Source organism: Gracilinanus agilis, chromosome 1 (assembly GCF_016433145.1).
Source record: "Gracilinanus agilis isolate LMUSP501 chromosome 1, AgileGrace, whole genome shotgun sequence".
Lineage (NCBI taxonomy): Eukaryota > Metazoa > Chordata > Mammalia > Didelphimorphia > Didelphidae > Gracilinanus > Gracilinanus agilis.
In genome coordinates this window covers 7,443,054-7,461,958 of record NC_058130.1, presented here as the reverse complement: position 1 = coordinate 7,461,958, position 18,905 = coordinate 7,443,054, and the positions used below count along the sequence as shown (strand labels likewise).

At 49.0% G+C, this 18,905-nt stretch overlaps 1 protein-coding gene across 1 annotated transcript in view; it reads left to right on the top strand.

Annotated features, from left to right (window-relative positions):
• CDK13 (cyclin dependent kinase 13) overlaps positions 1-18,905 on the top strand; it is a gene marked incomplete at its 5' end in the record, with an annotated part of 112,976 nt that overhangs the window by 88,481 nt on the left and 5,590 nt on the right. Inside the window, 6 exons of the mRNA XM_044675387.1 lie at positions 12,812-12,913; positions 13,001-13,078; positions 15,635-15,751; positions 15,942-16,073; positions 16,805-17,010; positions 17,721-18,002. Coding sequence (XP_044531322.1) covers positions 12,812-12,913; positions 13,001-13,078; positions 15,635-15,751; positions 15,942-16,073; positions 16,805-17,010; positions 17,721-18,002 — 917 coding nt within the window. The remainder of the gene's footprint in view (positions 1-12,811; positions 12,914-13,000; positions 13,079-15,634; positions 15,752-15,941; positions 16,074-16,804; positions 17,011-17,720; positions 18,003-18,905) is intronic.

Genomic DNA, 18,905 nt, shown 5'->3' with positions numbered 1-18,905 from the left:
ATGGAAATGAACTGTGAATTAATTATGATTTTCCATTTAACATTCTCTACATAGATACTCATCATTCTAGTTAGAAAACTATATTCCGATGGAATTAGAGACAAAGCTACAATGTATGTCCACCTTTTTTTCCTTTTTCAGTTTAAAATGGGAAATGCATTGAGCATGAGAAGCTGGTTATTGTAGGGACACAAAGGACTGAACTTGGAGAGTTGTAAGATGGGAGCTAAGAGTTCTGGTTCTCCTAATTCCTCTCCAGGTGAGGGGGCAAGTCACTTCTCTGAGATTGCTTCTTTGATGAATTAAATGTACATTTGTTCAGCACTTATTGTATGGAAGTCCCACCCAGGCTTGGTGGTGGAGACACAATGCTGCCCTCCAAAGAAGGCAGTCCCTGGGCTTGAGGACTCATTTGTGGTGGTGGGAGAGTCACAAAATAACACCACGAGTAACACTATTCTTAGTTATAGAGGCTGATGGAATAGAATCTGAGAGATTCAAGAAGGGAGAGAGAGAGAGAGAGAGAGAGAGAGAGTGTGTGTGTGTGTGTGTGTGTGTGTGTGTGTGTGTGTGTGTGTGTACACGTCCACAAAGACAGAGAGTTGTGCAAAGGGACATGGAAATTATAAACAGTTTTAATTTGATGAGAAAATGATAACAGGAAGAAGAAGTAGTGGGGAAGAATACCACGAAAGTAGGTAAGAGCCTGATTGTAGAGGACTTGGAGTGGCAGTTTGTGGCATTTATAGATTCTCAGGAGGTCATGCAGGATTATTGAAGCAGGACTGTGACATGCGGACATTGGGGTATTAGGAAATTAATGCTGGTTACACCACCTCTCTTAGGTTTTACAGAATAGCTTGCAAACTGTTAAATACCGTAAATATGAGGTATTGGTCAAAGAGGCATGTGGTGTACCATAGTAATTATCTTCTATAATTTAATACAGGATTCTTGACATCACAGTGTTATGTATTTAGGTAATGTAATGACTCTTGGTTTAATCATTTCCAGATAAAAATGATCCATCAACATTTCCTTTTAGGTATTAAATTCATTTTTTAATTTTTTTTGCCTTATTAGAACCATAGAATTTATTTTTTTAAAAAGAGGGGGCAGCTGGGTAGCTCAGTGGATTGAGAGCCAGGCCTAGAGATGGGAGGTCCTGGGTTCTAATCCGGCCTCAGACACTTCCCAGCTGGGTGACCCTGGGCAAGTCACTTGACCCCCATGGCCCACCCTTACCACTCTTCCACCTATGAGCCAATACACAGAAGTTAAGGGTTTAAAAAAAAAAAGAAATTAAAAACAAAAAAACAAAAACTTAAAAAGATGTTATTATCCCAATTACATGTAATAACAATTTTCCACATACATTTTCTGAAGTTATAAGGTCCAAATGATCTCCCCTCCTTCTTCCTCTTCCGCCTCTCAGAGATAGTAAGCAATTTGATCTGAGTTATACATGCATTATCATGCAAAACGTTTCTATATTGTTCATGTTGTAAGAGAATACTCATGTAAAACCAAAACCCAAAATAAAACAAATAAATTAAAGAATTATGTGCTAAATTTATACCAGTTTGTGAAAATTGGTATAAAATGCTTAATTTATAGAAGGAAAATATTTTTATACATTTCCTTTAAAACACAACTCTTCTTCAGGAATCCTTATTATCACCTTGATTTTTAAAAATATCTTTAGTTTTCTGAAAAATTCTCCATTGTAACTATGGAGTATTCACTTCTTTTTTACAGAATACTCTGTTGATATTAAATTATAATTTCATTTCGTCAACTTCCAACCATAGATTAATGGAAAAGAAAGATGGCCATCCCTGGTATTTTCAGTTCTGTATTATTTCCGTTTCATGTGCTAAGAGGCTGAAAGCTTCCACCAGGCATGGGAAGAGATTTATTGTTGACAGCTTAAAGAATATGGGATAGTGAATCTTCCCCTGCTTTCTCTTATTATAAGAAATGGAGACAATAGCATCTTAGAGTCTTTTTCTGATATTTCCTCATAAGGCACTATGGTTGACAGGGATTTATAAATATAGTTTGAGTTTAAGTAAAAACAAAGTTTAGTAATAGGCAAAAGTAGGAAGAAAATTAGGAAAGCCAAATGATATTCTTATCTTAAGTCTCTAATCTATAGCTTATCCTGGAGCATAGAACTAAATGTCCCTCAAACAATGGAAGAAAGTGCTTCAAAGGTAAAAGAGTGAGAACAGAACCCAAAGAGACTGAAGGCAGCTGAAGCTTCTTTCAGGAAGTTCAAAGGTAGAAGAATGTGGAGGTATCAGAAGGGCCAAAGGTACTCCTGACCCTTGTGAGCCTTTTGGAAGTCCCGGGCTTGAACCCTCCTTGGTACTGCTGGGGACAGAGGATGTTGACCAGGACTGCTTGGGAAGAGAGAAGTGTGGGCGACAAGTTCATCCCCCTTTGCTTATTGGCATCATGCTAGGTGGTCAGAGTAGATCCCACTTGGCCAGGGTTTGTGTTGCCAAGACTTGCCAAGCCGCATGGACCACTAGACTCCTGTCTAGTGATAAGTATGAGAGCCGCAGATATTGCCTGGAAGAATCTTAGAAATAACCTCCTGACTGTGATGTTTTGGGCAAAAAATTTCAAAAAGTTTCAGGGTACAGATGTATCTCTAATCATGTCTTTAGGAGAAGTTTTTTAGAAAACAATATTTGATGGATAAGATGTTTTTGGGAGAAGGGAATCTGGGTCTCTAGATAAGGACATAAAACACAGGAATGCCATACTCTTGGCCCAGGAAGATTATAACTAATAAAGAGCTCCAAAATAAATAGACCAACATAAATAAAAATACGTTTGTATGAAGATTTGAAGATCTGATTAAAGAGGCTTTTAAACTGAAAATGGATAATTGTGAACAATACACATCTCTTCAAAAGCTGATACTGCAGAGAGAGAGGTAGAGGGGGCCCCAGTGATTCATAGGAGACAGTATCTGAGAACAGGAGGCCTTAAGGATTACTTCCCTTGTCTATGTATACACATCAGGCAGAATATGGAGGGTAAACTGGAGTACTTGGGGAGAGGAGACAGATTCTTCTTCATCTTCACCAAGTCATGACTAAACTTTGGAAATGAACTTCTATATCCTGCTCAGAATAGGCAGATTAGATCAAGTTTCATTGCATCACAAAAAGATATATTATTGGCATGAAAGGGGGGGCAGCGCATTCTGATGGAGACTATTTTGATGATGATCATTGGAGGGAGAAACAAAGGATTTTAATGTGGGAATAACCTTTAGAGACTACATTGGCCAGGAGGATGAGATGAACTAGTTAGAGAAACTTTGAGGGTCTGTCATGGGTCTATAGTGTAATTGTGATGGGGAACTTGACCTGCCTGAATATATATTTGTTGCAGCCTTCCCTCCGCCACAGCCAGAGCTTGGGGCACCTTTCTTGTATCAGTGACAGTTTTAGGTGGAGGAGCTGGTTCAGCCCCGCCATCTTGGAGCTACTGGAAACTGATGAGAGTCTGAGCCATCCTAGATTAGGACAGAGCAGCTTCCAAAGGGTTCAGAGAATAGAAAGTGGAATCAGTTTGCAGAAATGGGTGCTTAGGAAAATGAAGTCACATTGCTCTGTGGAAAGGGAAAATTGGTATAAAATATATTTCAATACCAATAAAGGATTTTCTTCACATAGAGCTTATTAAGGGGAAAGGTATTGGGGTGGGAGGGGTCAAAATTTTCTGATTAGTGATTAGATTTGTTTTCTTTGGCCCCAGGGAAGAGATGTAGGAGCAGTGGGAGGAGATTTAGGTAGATTGAAGGGGAAAACTTCCTAATACTGAAGGTTGTCCTCACATGACGGGAGATGCTTTCAGAGGTGGTGGGTTTCCCTTTACTAGTGAACTTCAAAAAATTCTTGATGACCACTTGCAAGAGGTATTTTTTATATCCACTTAGCTGTTGTGGTCAGGCTGGGATCTCAGCAGGACTCCTGTCATCCCTCCCCTGGTGTAAAATACTGAAGGAAGAGCCTACTCAAGGCAAATAGAATTCTTTTGGGAATGTGAGCTAAAGAGAGGAAACTGTCTGAAGAGAGCCTGGATGGATGCTCAGGAACTTACTGCCCAGCTTGGACTCATTAAAGGTCATGTGCAGGGTGATCTAAGAGGAATCCCAGAGAGGAAGTTCTGTGATAAGCCTTTCAGAAAAGCCGGGGCTCAGAACAAGCCAAGCTTGGCAGTAACACAAAGGGAAACAAGGCTTTAAAAACTGCCTTCTCTATGTGGGGTGAGTAAAAGGAAGTATATATATGGGGCATAGAAGGCAGAACTACTCAGCTCTGTTTGAGAAAGGGAGGGTTTCAATATTCCACGAAAGGGCGTGGAAACGTGGAGTGTGGGCTTGGCGAGCAGAGGAAGCAGAGTCTTGGGCTCAGACCCGACCCTGACCCCGCAGTTGACTGCTAGTAGACACTTCACTCTGCCAAACTCCATTTCTTCATTTGCAAATGAGGGGTTTACCTGGGTGATGTTCCTTTGATGTTTTACAGTTTTGAATAAATTTGCCTGAGGCCTACATGTTTAGTACTTACTTAATAGATTTAACCATTTCAGAAGAGAGATGGGAGAAGAAAGGAAGATGAGAGGGGTGATACATGGGAGAAACACAGACAGACCTTTCCCCTCCCACTCAGGAGTTGATAGCAATAGGGCATTTGTTGGTTTGGGGGCTCTAGAGCCCAAGGCAGCCCCCCTCCCCAGGAACTTTGGCCTTGCAAAATGGTTAAGTTTTTGTTCCTCGAGTTGACACCTTCTTCTCCTCGCGGGATGACAGCGCCACCTTGCGAAGGTCCCGGATATCGGCCCGGGAAGATCTTTGGAATCAATCTTTGGATCTTCGGCCACTTCAGAAATAAACAGGACCTCAACTTTTTAGGATTTCTTAATTGGACACGTGGTTGGGAGGCAGAATATGACAGGTCGTCAGCATTTGATCAACATTCTCTGCTCTTTGGTTTGTTGTTTGCATTTGGAAATTAAATAAGCATTGGTAGCATTTTATGTTTAGAACTGGAAGGGATTTAAAAGATTGCCCTAATTTTACAAAGGAAACCACTGAGATTTTGGGGGGCGGGGCGGGGGGGGGGGAGACGTGCTTTGCCAAAAAGGTCACCTAGGTAATAAGAAAGAACTAGAAGGTGAATTCAGGTCCTGACAATTAATTCAGTTAAGAGGAATCTTCCTGTTTCCTCTGTACCAGGTTCTCTGCTGTGCGCATGCATGTGTATGTGTGTGTGTTTATGAGAGGGAGGGAGGGAGGGAAGGGGAGAGAGAGAGAGAGAGAGAGAGAGAGAGAGAGAGAGAGAGAGAGAGACAGACACAGAGACAGAGACAGACACAGAGACAGACACAGACACAGAGAGAGATAGAGATAGACAGAGAGAGATAGAGAGAGATAGAAAGAGAGTGAGTGAGAGTGTAATGTTAAAGGGGAAGGTCTCACAGAAAGTGGAATTTGAAGTTTGTATTGGCAGGAGAGAGAGCAAGGCATGAGGAGGGAAAACTTTCCTGGGTGGGGGATAGCAAATGAAAAGGTGTATATTAGGGAGATTGGTGGGTAAGGACAGGAAGGCTGGGGTCACTGGATCACTGGTATGTGTAAGGAGCCAGGCTGTAAAGGGCTTTAAGTGCTACACAGAAGGATTTGTAGGAGATAGAAATGGGGAGCTCTTGGCAAATGGCTTTCATGATACATAAGGAACATTCTCTGCATGGAGTTAGGGGAGAAGGGGGTGCCATAGGAGGCTTGAGGAGAGATGAGAAGGTTTGGAACAGAACAGCCATCTGAAGAGTGACACAGTGAATTGATGATTCATTTCAGTGAGGGCCCAGTGGGACTAGGTAACACAAGTTTATTGTAGATCCTGTCAGCAGGATTTCATGATTTTCTTCAGCTTTATTCACTGGCATGTGAATAGGATCAGAGAAGGTGGATGGGGGAGTAATGGAGGATTGAGGTTTGGTAAAGCCTGATAAAACAGTAAGCTAAGGGGACAAAGGACCCAAGAATTAATGATGAGTAATGGAGGGGAGTGTAACTTTCAGGGCTGATGGCTGAGAAAGAATTGAGGGGCAGTCTGACCTCAGCCCAGATGTCAAATCTTTCTTAGAAGCCAATCCAAATTCCTATTCCACAAACTTCAATGGTTCCCAGGCACCTCCAGGATCAAATATAAAATCTGTTTGCAGAGGCAGCTGGGTGGCTCAGTGGATTGAGAGCCAGACTTAGAGATAAGAGGTTCTGGATTCAGATTTGAACTCAGATACTTCCTAGCTCTGTGACCCTGGGCAAGTCACTTAACCCTCATTGCCTGGCCCTGCCTTAGAACCAAAACACTTTAAGAGTTTTTTTTTTTTTTTTAATCTGTTTGGCCTTCAGAATCCTTCATACTTGGCTTCCCCCTTACTTTCCCCATCTTATCTCCAATGTACCCTGTTTTCAGTTGTTTATTTGTTGTCTCCCCTATTAGACTGGGAGCTCCTTGAGGGCAGGGACTGTCTTGCATCCCTGTAGCTTAGCACAGTGCCTGGCACACAGTAAATGCTTATTGATTTAGCCTGAAAGTATGGCTGAAGTGTTAAACACACTCCATCATGTGGTCAACACTCCTGAGTGGGGCTTAAACGAGATTAAGATCTAGTTGTAAATATTTAACAATAACAAAAAATATAGTAGAACATATATCACGTTAATACAGTTTGTGGTTGCTAAGGTCATTTTGTGTGGCCTGCAAGGGATTCATAGGTATGGTTTGAAGACCTCCTTCTCCCTCCTTTCTGAGGCCTACTGCTCGAAAATCTTAATTTATACTGAAACTCACTTAGATTTTCTTGTTCCCAACTACCCAAGAAGTGGGCCAACAAGATCAGAGATAGAAGGGACCCTAGGTCAGCCTCTGCTGTCACCATGCCTCCTCTTGCGGTCAACACAGAAGTTTAAGGCTTATGTTTGTAGAAAGTCCAGATATTTTTTACTTTTTCTTCTGGATAGCGTTTGACTATTAAATCTCCTCTGTCTCTTTCCTGGCTTTTTGTATTTGGGAGTCCTGTTGGGAGCTTCTCTTTGTCTCCTGTATTTTAGTTTGAGTTCACGGCCCTACCCTTCCACTGACAAATCAAGGGGATGCACCCTCATGTAGCTTCCGACAGAGAAACATCTTTCTAGCTTTCTGTCCATGTTTGTATTTCAAAAGTGGATTAATTCAGCAGCTATAACTGAACCCATTTTATACAAAATATTTTTGACTCTAATAGAAAGAGAAATCTGAACATTGCAGGGAGACAGTACTTATCTCATAGTAATAGCTAACATTTATGTAGTGCCTACAGTGTGCCAGGTATCGTGCTGAATTCAGCTTTAGAAGTATCATCTCAAGGGATCCTCATTAAAGGTGCTGGAATGATCCCTATTTTACATATAAACTGAGGTAAACACAAAAGGGACTTGACCACCTAGTTAGTATCTGAGACCAGATTTGAACTCAAGTCTCCCTGAATCCAAGTTCCACCTAGTCACCCTGTCTATAAAGTAGATAAGGGTTAAAATAGTTGGTAAGCAATCCGTGATATCTCTGACTGTTGCCTTAGAAAGATGTCCAATAGAAGTTGAGTCTAGGACTGCAGCTTGGGAATATTCCTTTTGTGGTTGTAACCTTTCCAGAGAGTAATGCCAGAAGCTACTGTCTGCTCTGTCAGTGAACTTAAAATGGATGGCAGTGGGTGAATTTAATTCATGTGATCACTACATGGACCAACCACCATGGGCAGGAATCCCTCAGAGTCAATAAAAGCAGTTCTGGGGTATAATCTTAAAAGGACAAAGCAAGACCATGTAACATCACAGTGATACCAGCCTATGCTCCAACCACTAAAGCTGAAGGAGCCAGACGTACAGCATCTTCTAGAAATCAGATCCATAAAAGGTGTCACATTCATTAGGCGAGTGATAAAGTAGGGAATCAAGAGAGCTGGAGTAAGGAGCAAGCTTAGCCTTAGGGAACACAAGGAAGGAGGGCAGAGCGTAAGAGGGTTTTGTCAAGGTAACTCGCCGCTTACAGCAGTACTCTTTTTGGACAGCCCAAAAGGTGACAACATGTGAGCATCACCAGATGGTCAATATTGAAACCAGACTGATTCTTTACTTTGCAGCCAAACGTGGAGGCGCTCTGTACAATTAGCTACAAGACTAGAGCTGGCTGTGGCTCAGATCATGACCTGCTTAATGCAAAATTCAGACTGAAATTGAAGAAGGTAGGGAAAACCATCAGACCTATGGATATGACCTAAATAACATCCCTTAGGAATAGGAAGGAGGGGTGGTGAGGAACAGATTTAAAGGACTGGGTCTGGTAAACAGAGGGTTTGCAGCACTCTAGATGGAGGTTCCCAATAGAGGCTATACCCAAAAACATCCCATAGAAAAAGAAGAGGAAGAAGGCAGAATGGCTTCTTATGAGGCTTTACAGAGAGTTGAGGAGAAAAGAAGGGGAAAGACATATCAATCTGAATGCAGAATTCCAGAGAATAACAAGGGCAGACAAGGTTTTCTTAAATAAATGATACAAAGAAGAAGAAAACAAAAGGAGAAAGATAAAAGATCTCTTCAGGAAAATTATTAGATCAAAAGAATGTTTCATGCAAAAATGGGCATGACAGAAGACCAAAATGGTAGGGACTTAACAGAAACAGAAGAGATTAAGAAGAGATGGCAAGAATATATTTTGGCATTGTATAGTGGCAAGAAAGATCTTAGCATCACCGATAGCCATGATGGTCTGGTTAGTGATCTAGACCTGGAGAATAGTCAGGTGGGCCTTAGGAAGCATTGCTAACAATCATGCTAGGGAATGTGATGCTGTTAAAGTGCTGCCTTTAATATACCAGCAAATTTGGAAAACCCAGCAGTGGCCAACAGACTGAAAAAGATCAGTTAACACCTCAGTCCTAAAGAAGGGCAATGCCAAAGGATATTCAAATGACTGAAAAATCACACTCATTTCACATACTTGCCAAGGCTATGCCTAAGACTTTGCAGGCTTAGGCTTTAGCAATGGGTTCCAAGAATTACCAGAAAAGCAGACTGGTTTTTGAAGAGGCAGAAGAACTAGAGATTAAAGTCGCCGGCATTCACAAGATTATAGAGAAAGCAAAGGATTTCCAGAAAAAATCTCTCTGCATTATTGCCTACATTAAAGCCTTTGTGTGGATCATAGCAAAATGTGGAAAGTCCTTAAAGAGATGGGAGTACCACTTCCATCTTACTTGTCTCCTTAGGATCCTGTATGCAGGCCAAGAACTAGCAGTTAGAACCAAATATGGAACAAATGATTTGTTTAAGGTTGAGAAAGGAGGATGACAAGGTTGTAAACCATCACCATATTTATTTAACTTCCATGCAGAATGCCATGCTGGATGAATCAAACACCAGAATGAAGGTTGCTGGGGGAGAAATAGCAACAGGCTCAGATATCCCGAGGATGGCAGAAAGTGAAGAATTAAGAAGCCTCTTGGTGAAAGAGTAGAGGGTGAAAGAGCGAAGTGTAAAAGCTGACTTGAAGCTTAATATCCAAAAAATTAAGAGTTTGGCAACTATTACTTCTTATCAAAGAGATGGAGAATTGGAAGCAGTGTTTGGGCTCAAAGATCACAGCATATGATGTTTGCACCCATGAAATTAGAAGACGTCCCTTCCTTGAAAGGAAAGTCCTGGCAAATCTGGACAGCATACTAAAAAAGCCAGACATATCACCTTTCTGACAAAGGTTTGTATAGTTAAAGCTAGAGTCTTTGCTGTAGCAATGAATGGCTGGGACAGTTGAACTATAAGGAAAGCTGAGGGCTGCAGAATCAACACTTTGGAATTGTGGTGCTGGAGAAGACTTTTGTGAGTCCTTTGGATAGCAAAGAGATTAAAGCAGTCATTACTTAAGGGAATTGATTCGAACTATTTGCTAAAAGGTCAGGTACTGACACAGAAGCACTTTGCCCATCTAATGAGAAGATAGGACTCAATGGAAAAGATCCTGATGTTGGGAAAGATTGAAGGCAAAAGAAGAGGACAGATAGAGAGTGCCATGGAAACAAAGAACAGGAGCTTGGACAGAATTTGAGGCTAGAAGGGCTTGGTGTGCTATAGTACATTGGTCATGAAGAGGCCAGACACGACTGAACAACGACAATTGTCTGCTCTTGCAAGGTGTTAGATGGAGAGGTGATAGATGAGGGAGAAATGCTGGGAAACAATGAGTAAAAAGAAAAGGTTGGCTGTCAAATAGAGCTCATTCTTTTAAAAGGTTTTTTGCATCATTTTACTGTGGGGAAAAAAACTTGCATAAGAATTATTAGCTTTTATTCTTCCTGTTGCCATGAAGCCCTCGTGTCTGCCTCTGTAGCATTTCTTATTTGCCCCTTTTTCTTGATTCCCCTGGCCTGATCCATTCTAGCACTACACTTCTCCCCACCTGGAGGATTGCTTGAGTGTCCTTGCATGTTTCTAGTGGAATCTATGGAATCTTTCTTATGTGTGTGGGGGTGATGCCCTTCCTGCCCTAAGTTCTCTCATGGCTCTAGGACTACATTTTGTTGAGACTTCCTCCTCCTGCCATTCATAGTCATGAAGAAATTTGGTAAGACCTTTCTGTTCACACTGTTTCTCTGTTCTCTCTGTACCAGTCTCTGTTACCCCACATTTGTGCTTTTGTTTATCTGTTCCTTATCCCTGGGATTCTCCCCTGTCTATCTTTGCCTCTTAATTCTCTACTCATCTTCTAAAGGTTAGCTTAAGCTTGGTATTTAGTCAGTATCTAGACAATTGAATTATGATGGGACTTTGGCCAGTGGTATAGAAGATGACCTGGTCAGCCAGTTAGGCAATAAAAATTTATTAAGGGATTCCTCTGTGCCACACTTTGCTCTCCTAGTCCCATTCCAGTGTTGAGGGAATAGATCTAAGAATCTCAGATAGAATAGTTACGATTGAAAACACAGTTTGAGTCTGGTAGTTTACATTAGACATCCTGCTGTGTCTGACAGTGACTATCACTGAGTACTATGCTTACTCCTCTGTTTTCCCCTTTATGTCTCCACCTTTCCCTCCTTCTCCCCCTTGCATATTTTTCCCCATTACAACTCCACTCTACCGATCAGCCAGTAGTGGCTAAGGCATGAGGGCCCCAGGCTTGCCACACTCAGTAAAAGCTCTTTGGAGGCAGAGGATCTCATCAGACAGGAGTCTGTGGAAAAGGGAGAGAAGAGCAGCCTGAGGGGCCGAAGCTCCAGGAAGAGAGCTGAAGGAAGGCTGGGGGAGGAGGATGCACACGGGTCAGCAGGCTTCCTGGGGTGGCATTTGCAGCTTGAGAGCAGTGACTGTGATCCAGTAGGACACCTGTTGGCCCTTCCCTCAAAGCACTACAACTGACATTCTCTTCTAGAAAGAAAACTTTTTGGCAACATGTTTGTTGTCCAAGCACTCATTGCAGCCCCCACCACCTACTTTCGTTCAACGAAGCACAAACCCTGTTGGACAAGTTGTGTTTTGTTTGTTTGAACCTGGTAATATATTCTGTGTATTGGCTCCAAGGCAGAAGAGCAGTAAGGGCTAGGCTTGCCCAGGGGCACACAGCTAGGAAGTATCTGACGCTAGATCTCCAGGGGGCCCTTTTTGCTTGTCTAAACACTGGGTCTTAGACAAATTCTGCTTACTGAGAATTGTAGCCACCGCACATTCAGAAACAGTGGCGCTCCCCTGGAGTGCTGGGCATGTTTTGTTGAGTTATTATGGAATCTCTTAAGAAGAGACAAGCGAGCCCATCTCTCGATGTTTGTCCAGTCCATCGGTCGCCGGGGTGGATCAGGAGCTGGCTGGGATGTACACTTTGTCTCTCTCCTGCTTTGTGAATAACTTGATGTGTTCCTGGCGCCCATGACGGACCCCGTCCTCAGAGCAGAGCTGGCTTCCAGGCTTCCCTTAAGGCCTCCCCCAAACAGGCAGACTCAGCCCCGCACTGCCCCTGGAGCGCCTCCCCTCCTTTAGCTTCCAGTTTCTGAGCCTTTGGAAATGGTCGTCATTAGCAATGGAGATCTGAAAGATCCTTTCAAAACTTGCTGGCCATCTTCTTTCATGTTCAGGGTCTGAGCCCTGAACGAAATTCAAGGTGTGTCCCGGCACCTTGTACCTTCTGAGTTGGGTTCAAAGTGAATTAATTCCTATGGAATTGTGGGAGAGAATCTGTCCGGCCGCGCCGAAGCCCATCGTGGTGCTTCTGACTCGTTCCAGGAAGCGGCCGCCGCCTCGGCTGCCGGTTGACCAAGCCGGAGTCTTTACGGTCTGGCTGCCTTGGATAGGACGCCTGTCCAGGACCTTGTTGGCGCGGGGCACGAATAGGGAGGAACAGACTGTTCTTCTGTGTTCCGAGAAAGGTTTTTCCTCTCGTACGCTGATATTTTAGGTGAAATCAGTTCAGAGGATTTGTCAGAAATGAATCTAAACCCGAGCAGCTTGTTCTCGAGCTGCAGTCAGGTATTTCCTAGCATAGGAGGTGTGGATGGTGAGAAATGACATTCAGAGCCTATTTTGACCAGTGAAATATCGACGGAGAAAGCTGCGCCCACCATTGGGCAGCCGCGCTCCTGTGTTCCTGGCGGAGGGTGGAGGGTGGAGGGCGGAGGGCGGTGGGGATAACCGCAGGCAGGCCGTGCTCTCCCGCCGTCTCCTCGCAGACTGACTTGAAGGGACGTTTTCTCTGCCTTTCAGCCGGCCTTACACCAACAAAGTGATCACGTTATGGTACCGGCCTCCGGAGCTTCTGCTGGGAGAGGAGCGCTACACCCCGGCCATCGACGTCTGGAGCTGCGGGTAAGACGGCGTGTCCTCGGGGGCGTCTCTCGGGCTTAAGTTGAAGCAAAGGGAACCCTTTTGTAATGGCGGCTGTTTGTCTTCCAGATGTATCCTTGGCGAACTCTTCACTAAAAAGCCTATATTTCAAGCAAACCAGGAACTTGCACAGTTAGAACTGATAAGGTAACCTTTTTAAGGGGTTGCTATTTGAGATGGGAGTTGAGAGCATCCGTCCTTGGACCTGGGTTCAAATGAACTTCGGGGCCTTGTTTTAGCCGCAGCGCCTGGGGGGCAGGCAGGGAGGGGGGGCTTTGAGAAGCAGGACATGGAGGCGGTGGGGGATGACATGACGGGGAGAGAGTCGGGCCGCCCGCTAGAGGAGGAGGGATCCGTCGGAGGGCTCGAGGGGTGCGCAGAGGGCGCCGAGCTGGCTCTCGCTCGAATTGAGAGATTCTGGGGGTGCTCACGGAAGTGGCCCAAGAAAGCGCCGCAGCGAGCAGAGCTTCGTCACCCACACAAAATGCCCTTCATTTGGGATTAGCCGTCGCCAGGGTTCGGCTACATACGCTGGTGGCAACATGGTTTGGTCCATTTTTTTCTTTTTTTGATTTTGACTCACATTTAATGAGTGGATTCTGGCACGTAATTTGGAGACTTTGCTCGCTCTTCACCCGGGTGATTCCGTCTCGTGCCTTTCTGTGGCTCGTGAAGCCCAGCTCAGAGCCCGCCTCGTCGTCTGGCTGGCCAGACCTGGCTCTCATTTCTGCTTCTACAAACTTGAGATTTTTCAGTTAATTAAGGTATTTGATGGCCAAGCGGTCAGTGGATCGGCTGACCACTGCCCAGCCTTTCCCACTAAATGATCGCCGTTGTCAGCAAAGCCAGCTTCTTTGAGGAGAGACGTTTGCTCCCCCGGCCAACGGAAGAAGAAATATGATGGGGAGGTTGGGGGAGACACGTGGGCCATCTTTGCCTTGACCGCACGGATGGGCAGGCTCGGCATTTGTGTCTTGGCAGTTCTTTAGGGTGCTGGGCAGACTGGGGTGGGGGGTGGCGGGGCTCCCAAATAGCTTCTGTCTTTGGGCTTCTTAACTCGTGTCAGGCACTGCGCAGACCCCAGGAGAAGCTCTCCCGTTCCCAGCTCTTCTTTCGGAGGCTCCGAGGCCTCCCCGCGAGGCCAGCCTGCCTCCGGTCCCCAACGCAATGGACAGTGCTGAGTGTCAGGGCGTCCGGCCTGCGTTTGGAATCCTGAGTGGCCGCTGGGCTTTCTGCCTGGGGGATTCGGGGAGCCTTGAAACCCACCAACTCGATGGCGGCTCCCAGCCTGCCCTTTGGATGCCAGGAGGGTGTGGACCAGGCTCGTACCTCAGGCCTGGCCCTCCTTCCCAGGAGGATCCCTGCACTGCTTGCTCAGGAAACTCCCCGGGCTTCCCTGGCCTCTGGCATGGGATGGTCAAACCTGCTGGGCTTCCAAAGCCCGCTCTTTGTACGGGGTGTCCCCTCGGCCTCCTCCGGCCCCCTCCAAGTGCTGCTCACAGGCTGTTCGCTCAGGCCCTGCACGTACCTCATCCGGACGGAGCCCTTTGCCCATAGTCTGCCCTGTGAGGCCGGGCCTCTCTGTCCCCAGTGTGGGCCTGGCACAGGGCAGGGAACCCTGGCAGGTGTTGGCTTGTCTCTCCACATCTCCAGGCCTCGCTGGGGCAGAGCAGGGGGCTGGGCCGGCCCCCTCCCAGGTGCCGCCGCACAGGGAGCTCTCGCCAGCCTTCGCTGCTCCTGCTCCCTCCTCTTTGCAGAGTCCCTGTTCAGGCTGCCCCGGCCTCACGGCCCCGCAAGAACCACCCAGAAGGCCTTTCTTGGGGGCAATCCTGGCACGCTTCACGGCAACGGGGCGCTTCCTTAACCTGCTGCGCTTTGCCCAGCACCTCGCCGAGGTCAGCTCGTCGGGCCTTGCGCTGTCCCTGACGCCCTGGACTGGGGCACGATCGGAGGCGGCTCTCTGTGGCACCCCTGGCGCCTCGCATCGGGCTGCCGACGTTCTGCTCTCGTGTCCCGGGACGTCGGCGTGCGTGTGAAGACACTCCTGGCACCCTCCGGGGCACAGACGGGCCTGAGGAAGAAGGGCCGGGACGTGGCCGGGGCTGGCCGTCCTTTCTGTGGATGGAGGCAAACAGGCAAGCGATGGGCCGGCCCGGGGCCACCTGGCTAGGAAGCGTCCAGGATGGATTTGAACTCGGATCTTCCCGGCTCCACGTGCCGCTCCAGGGAGGCCAGAAAGGCGCCGCCTGAACCCTTCTGATGAAGAACAAACGTGACGATTCCCAGAACTTTCTCTGGCGAAATCCAACGTTGCTTTTCTGTGTCGTGAGCTGCGTGGGGCGGACGCGCGTCTCTGTACTGCAGACCCACGCCAGACGCGCGTCCCCGGTGGGTTTCCATGACGAAGCTCCGCGAGACAGTCGGCGTCCCGGCACGTGCGAGGAGGGCGCCGCGGTAGCAGGAGGTGTTGAGGGGCTGTTGGGAGCCGCCGAGGCCTCTGGGCCGGCACGCCGGGTCTCGCCCTCTTTCCTGGGCACCCGGCTGCTGGGGGAGGTGGGGGGGCCGGGCTGAGGGGGACGGCCTGGGCTCGGGCCGCCTCGCAAACGCCCTTCGTGTCGCTTCTGGGCCGGGGGGGGAGTGGGGGGGAGCCATGGGCCGGGCCGCCCGCCGAACAGTGACTCCCTCTTTTTGTCTGTCCTTTAGCCGAGTGTGTGGGAGCCCCTGCCCCGCCGTGTGGCCGGACGTCATCAAGCTTCCCTACTTCAACACCATGAAGCCCAAAAAGCAATATCGCCGCAAGCTGCGGGAGGAGTTTGTCTTGTAAGAGGGGTCGTCACATGTAGTGCGTGAGTGTGCAAGTGTGAGTGTGAGTGTGAACGTGTGTGGGCGTGCACGTGTGTGTGAGACTCCCCTGGGTCTGGGCTCCGCGGCGCCCCTCCCCCTGGCCTGGCTTCTGCTTTAGCCTGTGTCAGGCTGGGGGGCCCGCAGTGACGCCCCCCCTCTCCGGCAGCATCCCCACGGCCGCCCTCGACTTGTTCGACTACATGCTGGCCTTGGACCCGGGCAAACGCTGCACGGCCGAGCAGGCCCTCCAGTGCGAGTTCCTGCGCGACGTGGAGCCCTCCAAGATGCCGCCCCCCGAGTAAGTGCCGCCCCCACCCTCTGCACTGGGTTCGGGCTCGGCCATCTCTGCGGGTGGATTCGGGGCGCGAGTTCAAGTCCAGGCCTGGCTGCCTCCCACCTGGCTGCCTTTGATCGAGCCGCTGTCTGGGTCCGGGCCTCGGTTTCCTCTTCTGTAAAACGAGATTGTGGGATGCGCTCAGGAGGCCCTTCTAGCTCTAGGATTTTGGGGTTCTAAGAAAGTGAGACAAGACGGCTGGGAGCCGCTGTTTTTGGCACATCTGAAGGGTTTCCCTCCTAGAGAAGGGGTTGGGGTGCTCTGCTTGGCCTCTGGCTAGCTGACCTGAAGATGGGGGAGCCACAGCAGTGCCGAGACGGGGGGAGCCGTGTGTGGTCAAGGCTGCGGTGACACTCGGCAGGGCGCAGGGCGGGGAGGGTGCCTGCGAGGGCTTGATTGGGGAGAAGCCGTGGCCTGCGTGGAGCTCCGGGGGCGGAGGAGGCGGGAGGACGAGGGCGGCCGTGGGAGCGCGGCCGGGCCTGCGGATCGCCCCCTCCCTCGTCCTCCCCAGCCCTCCCTCCTGCTGACTCCCGCTCCGTCGGCTTCTCTTCGTGGCCATCATTTCTAAAGAGACGGAGGTTCTCGTCCCCCCGAAGGCGCCGCCGGGTCGGGGGGCTCTCTAGACCCTCGGCTTGGCAAGGGGCGGGAGGGGCTGGCCTCGGGCCACGCCGCTGACCGCCTGCGCTTTCTCTCAGCCTTCCCCTGTGGCAGGATTGTCACGAGCTGTGGAGCAAGAAGCGAAGGAGGCAGAAGCAGATGGGGATGGCCGAGGACACGGCGGCGGCCAAGATCCCTCGCAAGGATCTCTCTCTGGGCCTGGACGACAGTCGGACCAACACGCCGCAGGGCCTGCCGGCCAATTCACAACTCAAATCTCAGGGCAGCACCAGCGTAGCACTCGGTCAGTGCCGTTTCTCTCCTCTTTTCCTGTCCAGCATCCGAAGGGCCCGGCCGCGCAGAATAGGGTTGGGCTCCAAAGGCTTCACGGTAGAGGGGTGAGGCCGACTCCCCAGAATCACAGGGTTTTATGATAGAGGGAGGATTTGCACACAGGCCCGAGAGCTTTCAGTCGGCTGCTACAAGAATCCCCTTCCAGAGGAGAACGTGGCAAGGGGGGGATCTTGGCTCCACTCCATTGCAGGCCGCACCAGCTTGCAGGCAGGGAGCCTCGGCGTCGGCCCTTGGAAACGGCCTAAAAACGGGTCCCAAGTGGTGCGTTGGGGCAGTTGTTCACCCTGAGGGAGTCGCAGGGAAGCAAAGCAGCCCATCGGTCATCGTCCGTCCAGCCCACTGCCCCGGGAGGGAGTACCGGCTGGTCCGGGGGAGGGAAGGGCTCCGAGGCTCCCCGTGAGGCTGCTCCCGCGCACTCCTTGGAGGCCGCGTTAGAGCGGGAGGCCTTTGGAAGGCCATTTTGGGGCGCCGAGCACAGAGTCTGGGAGGAGACTTTCTGGGGCGACAGGCGGCAGGTCTTTCCCTTCTCCTTAGAACTGACCTCCCAGAGTCTCCCGCTCAGAGCGAGTGGTTTCTCGGCTGCGGCCGCCCCGCAGGTCAGCCCTGGGGCTCGGCAGCCGCCCCATAAAACAAACCTTCTTGCTGGAATTTTGGCTGCAGGTGACAAGCCGACAGACCCCCCCACCCCCCAGCAGGAGTCTTCCAAGCAGCCCGGAGCAGGAATGCTGCCGGCGTCCGCCCAGCCCGGGCCGCCTAAAGTGGAGGCGGACGCGGCCCAGGCCGCCGTGCAGAGCGCCTTCGCCGTCCTGCTGTCCCAGCTCATAAAGGCCCAGCAGTCCAAGCAGAAGGACGCCGCGGCCATGGAAGAGAAGGAGAATGGAGCGGGCCACGAGCTCTCCCTGCAGCTGCGGCAGCCCCCCGAGCCCAGCCCTCCTCTCTTAGGTGAGTGCCAGGCGGGCCGTGCGGGTGGCTTGAGGAGCCTCAGGGGTGCTCCCGGACCCTCTGTTTCATGGATCCCTTCTAGCTTGTATGTTGTTGTGGGCTGTCCTGAGGCTGGCCCCTCAGGGGGGTGCATGGTCAAGCAGGCCTTCCCCTGACCCTCCCACAACCACAGTCACATTTGGGGATCCTTGACCGGCCCATGGATCGTCTCCTTCATCACCCACCTCCTGAGGCACCGGGTGGTGACGAGGGCTAATTCCTCCTCCCATACTGGTTTTGTTTAGGCAGAAGCATGTGCGTTTGTGGGGGATGGGGGGGACAGAGAGGGAGGGAGGGAGGAGTGTTGTCTTTCCTTCACACTGGACAGACAGACACACTCTTCCCTTGTCCCCTGGTTCCAGGTCTCACCTGATTCTGCCTCTTTGCTCACATCTTCTCTTCATGAAAAATAGGGGGTGGCAGTAGGACGGGGCTAAGCTTTTTACCCTTTGGTGATGGGCCCATGAACGTGGTGCTCTAGTCATTCATTTAACGAATTGGAAATAAAGCCTGCTTGGCACATCTTAGGTTTGCTTTTGACCTTAAAAGGCCTGGCCAAAGCAGCCACCAGTTAATGAAGTTGGAAAGAAAATGTTTAGTCAATTTTTTGAGTTTCCATCTAGTTGGAGTCATTAGGAAAAGACAACCCACCAGGTATTGTAGTAAAATGTTTTCCATCATCAGTGTGCCCTGTTGCCTTTTTGACTTGGAGAAATGCTCTCACTGGACCTGGGATTCCCTTTGTTATCTTGTAAAAACAGGTCACGTTTACTTTTAGTGTCAGGCACAATTTTTAAGAGAGGAAAAGCTAGATCTTTGGAAAGTAGTTCTTTTGGAAAATTTAGACAAAGACTATCGAATTTT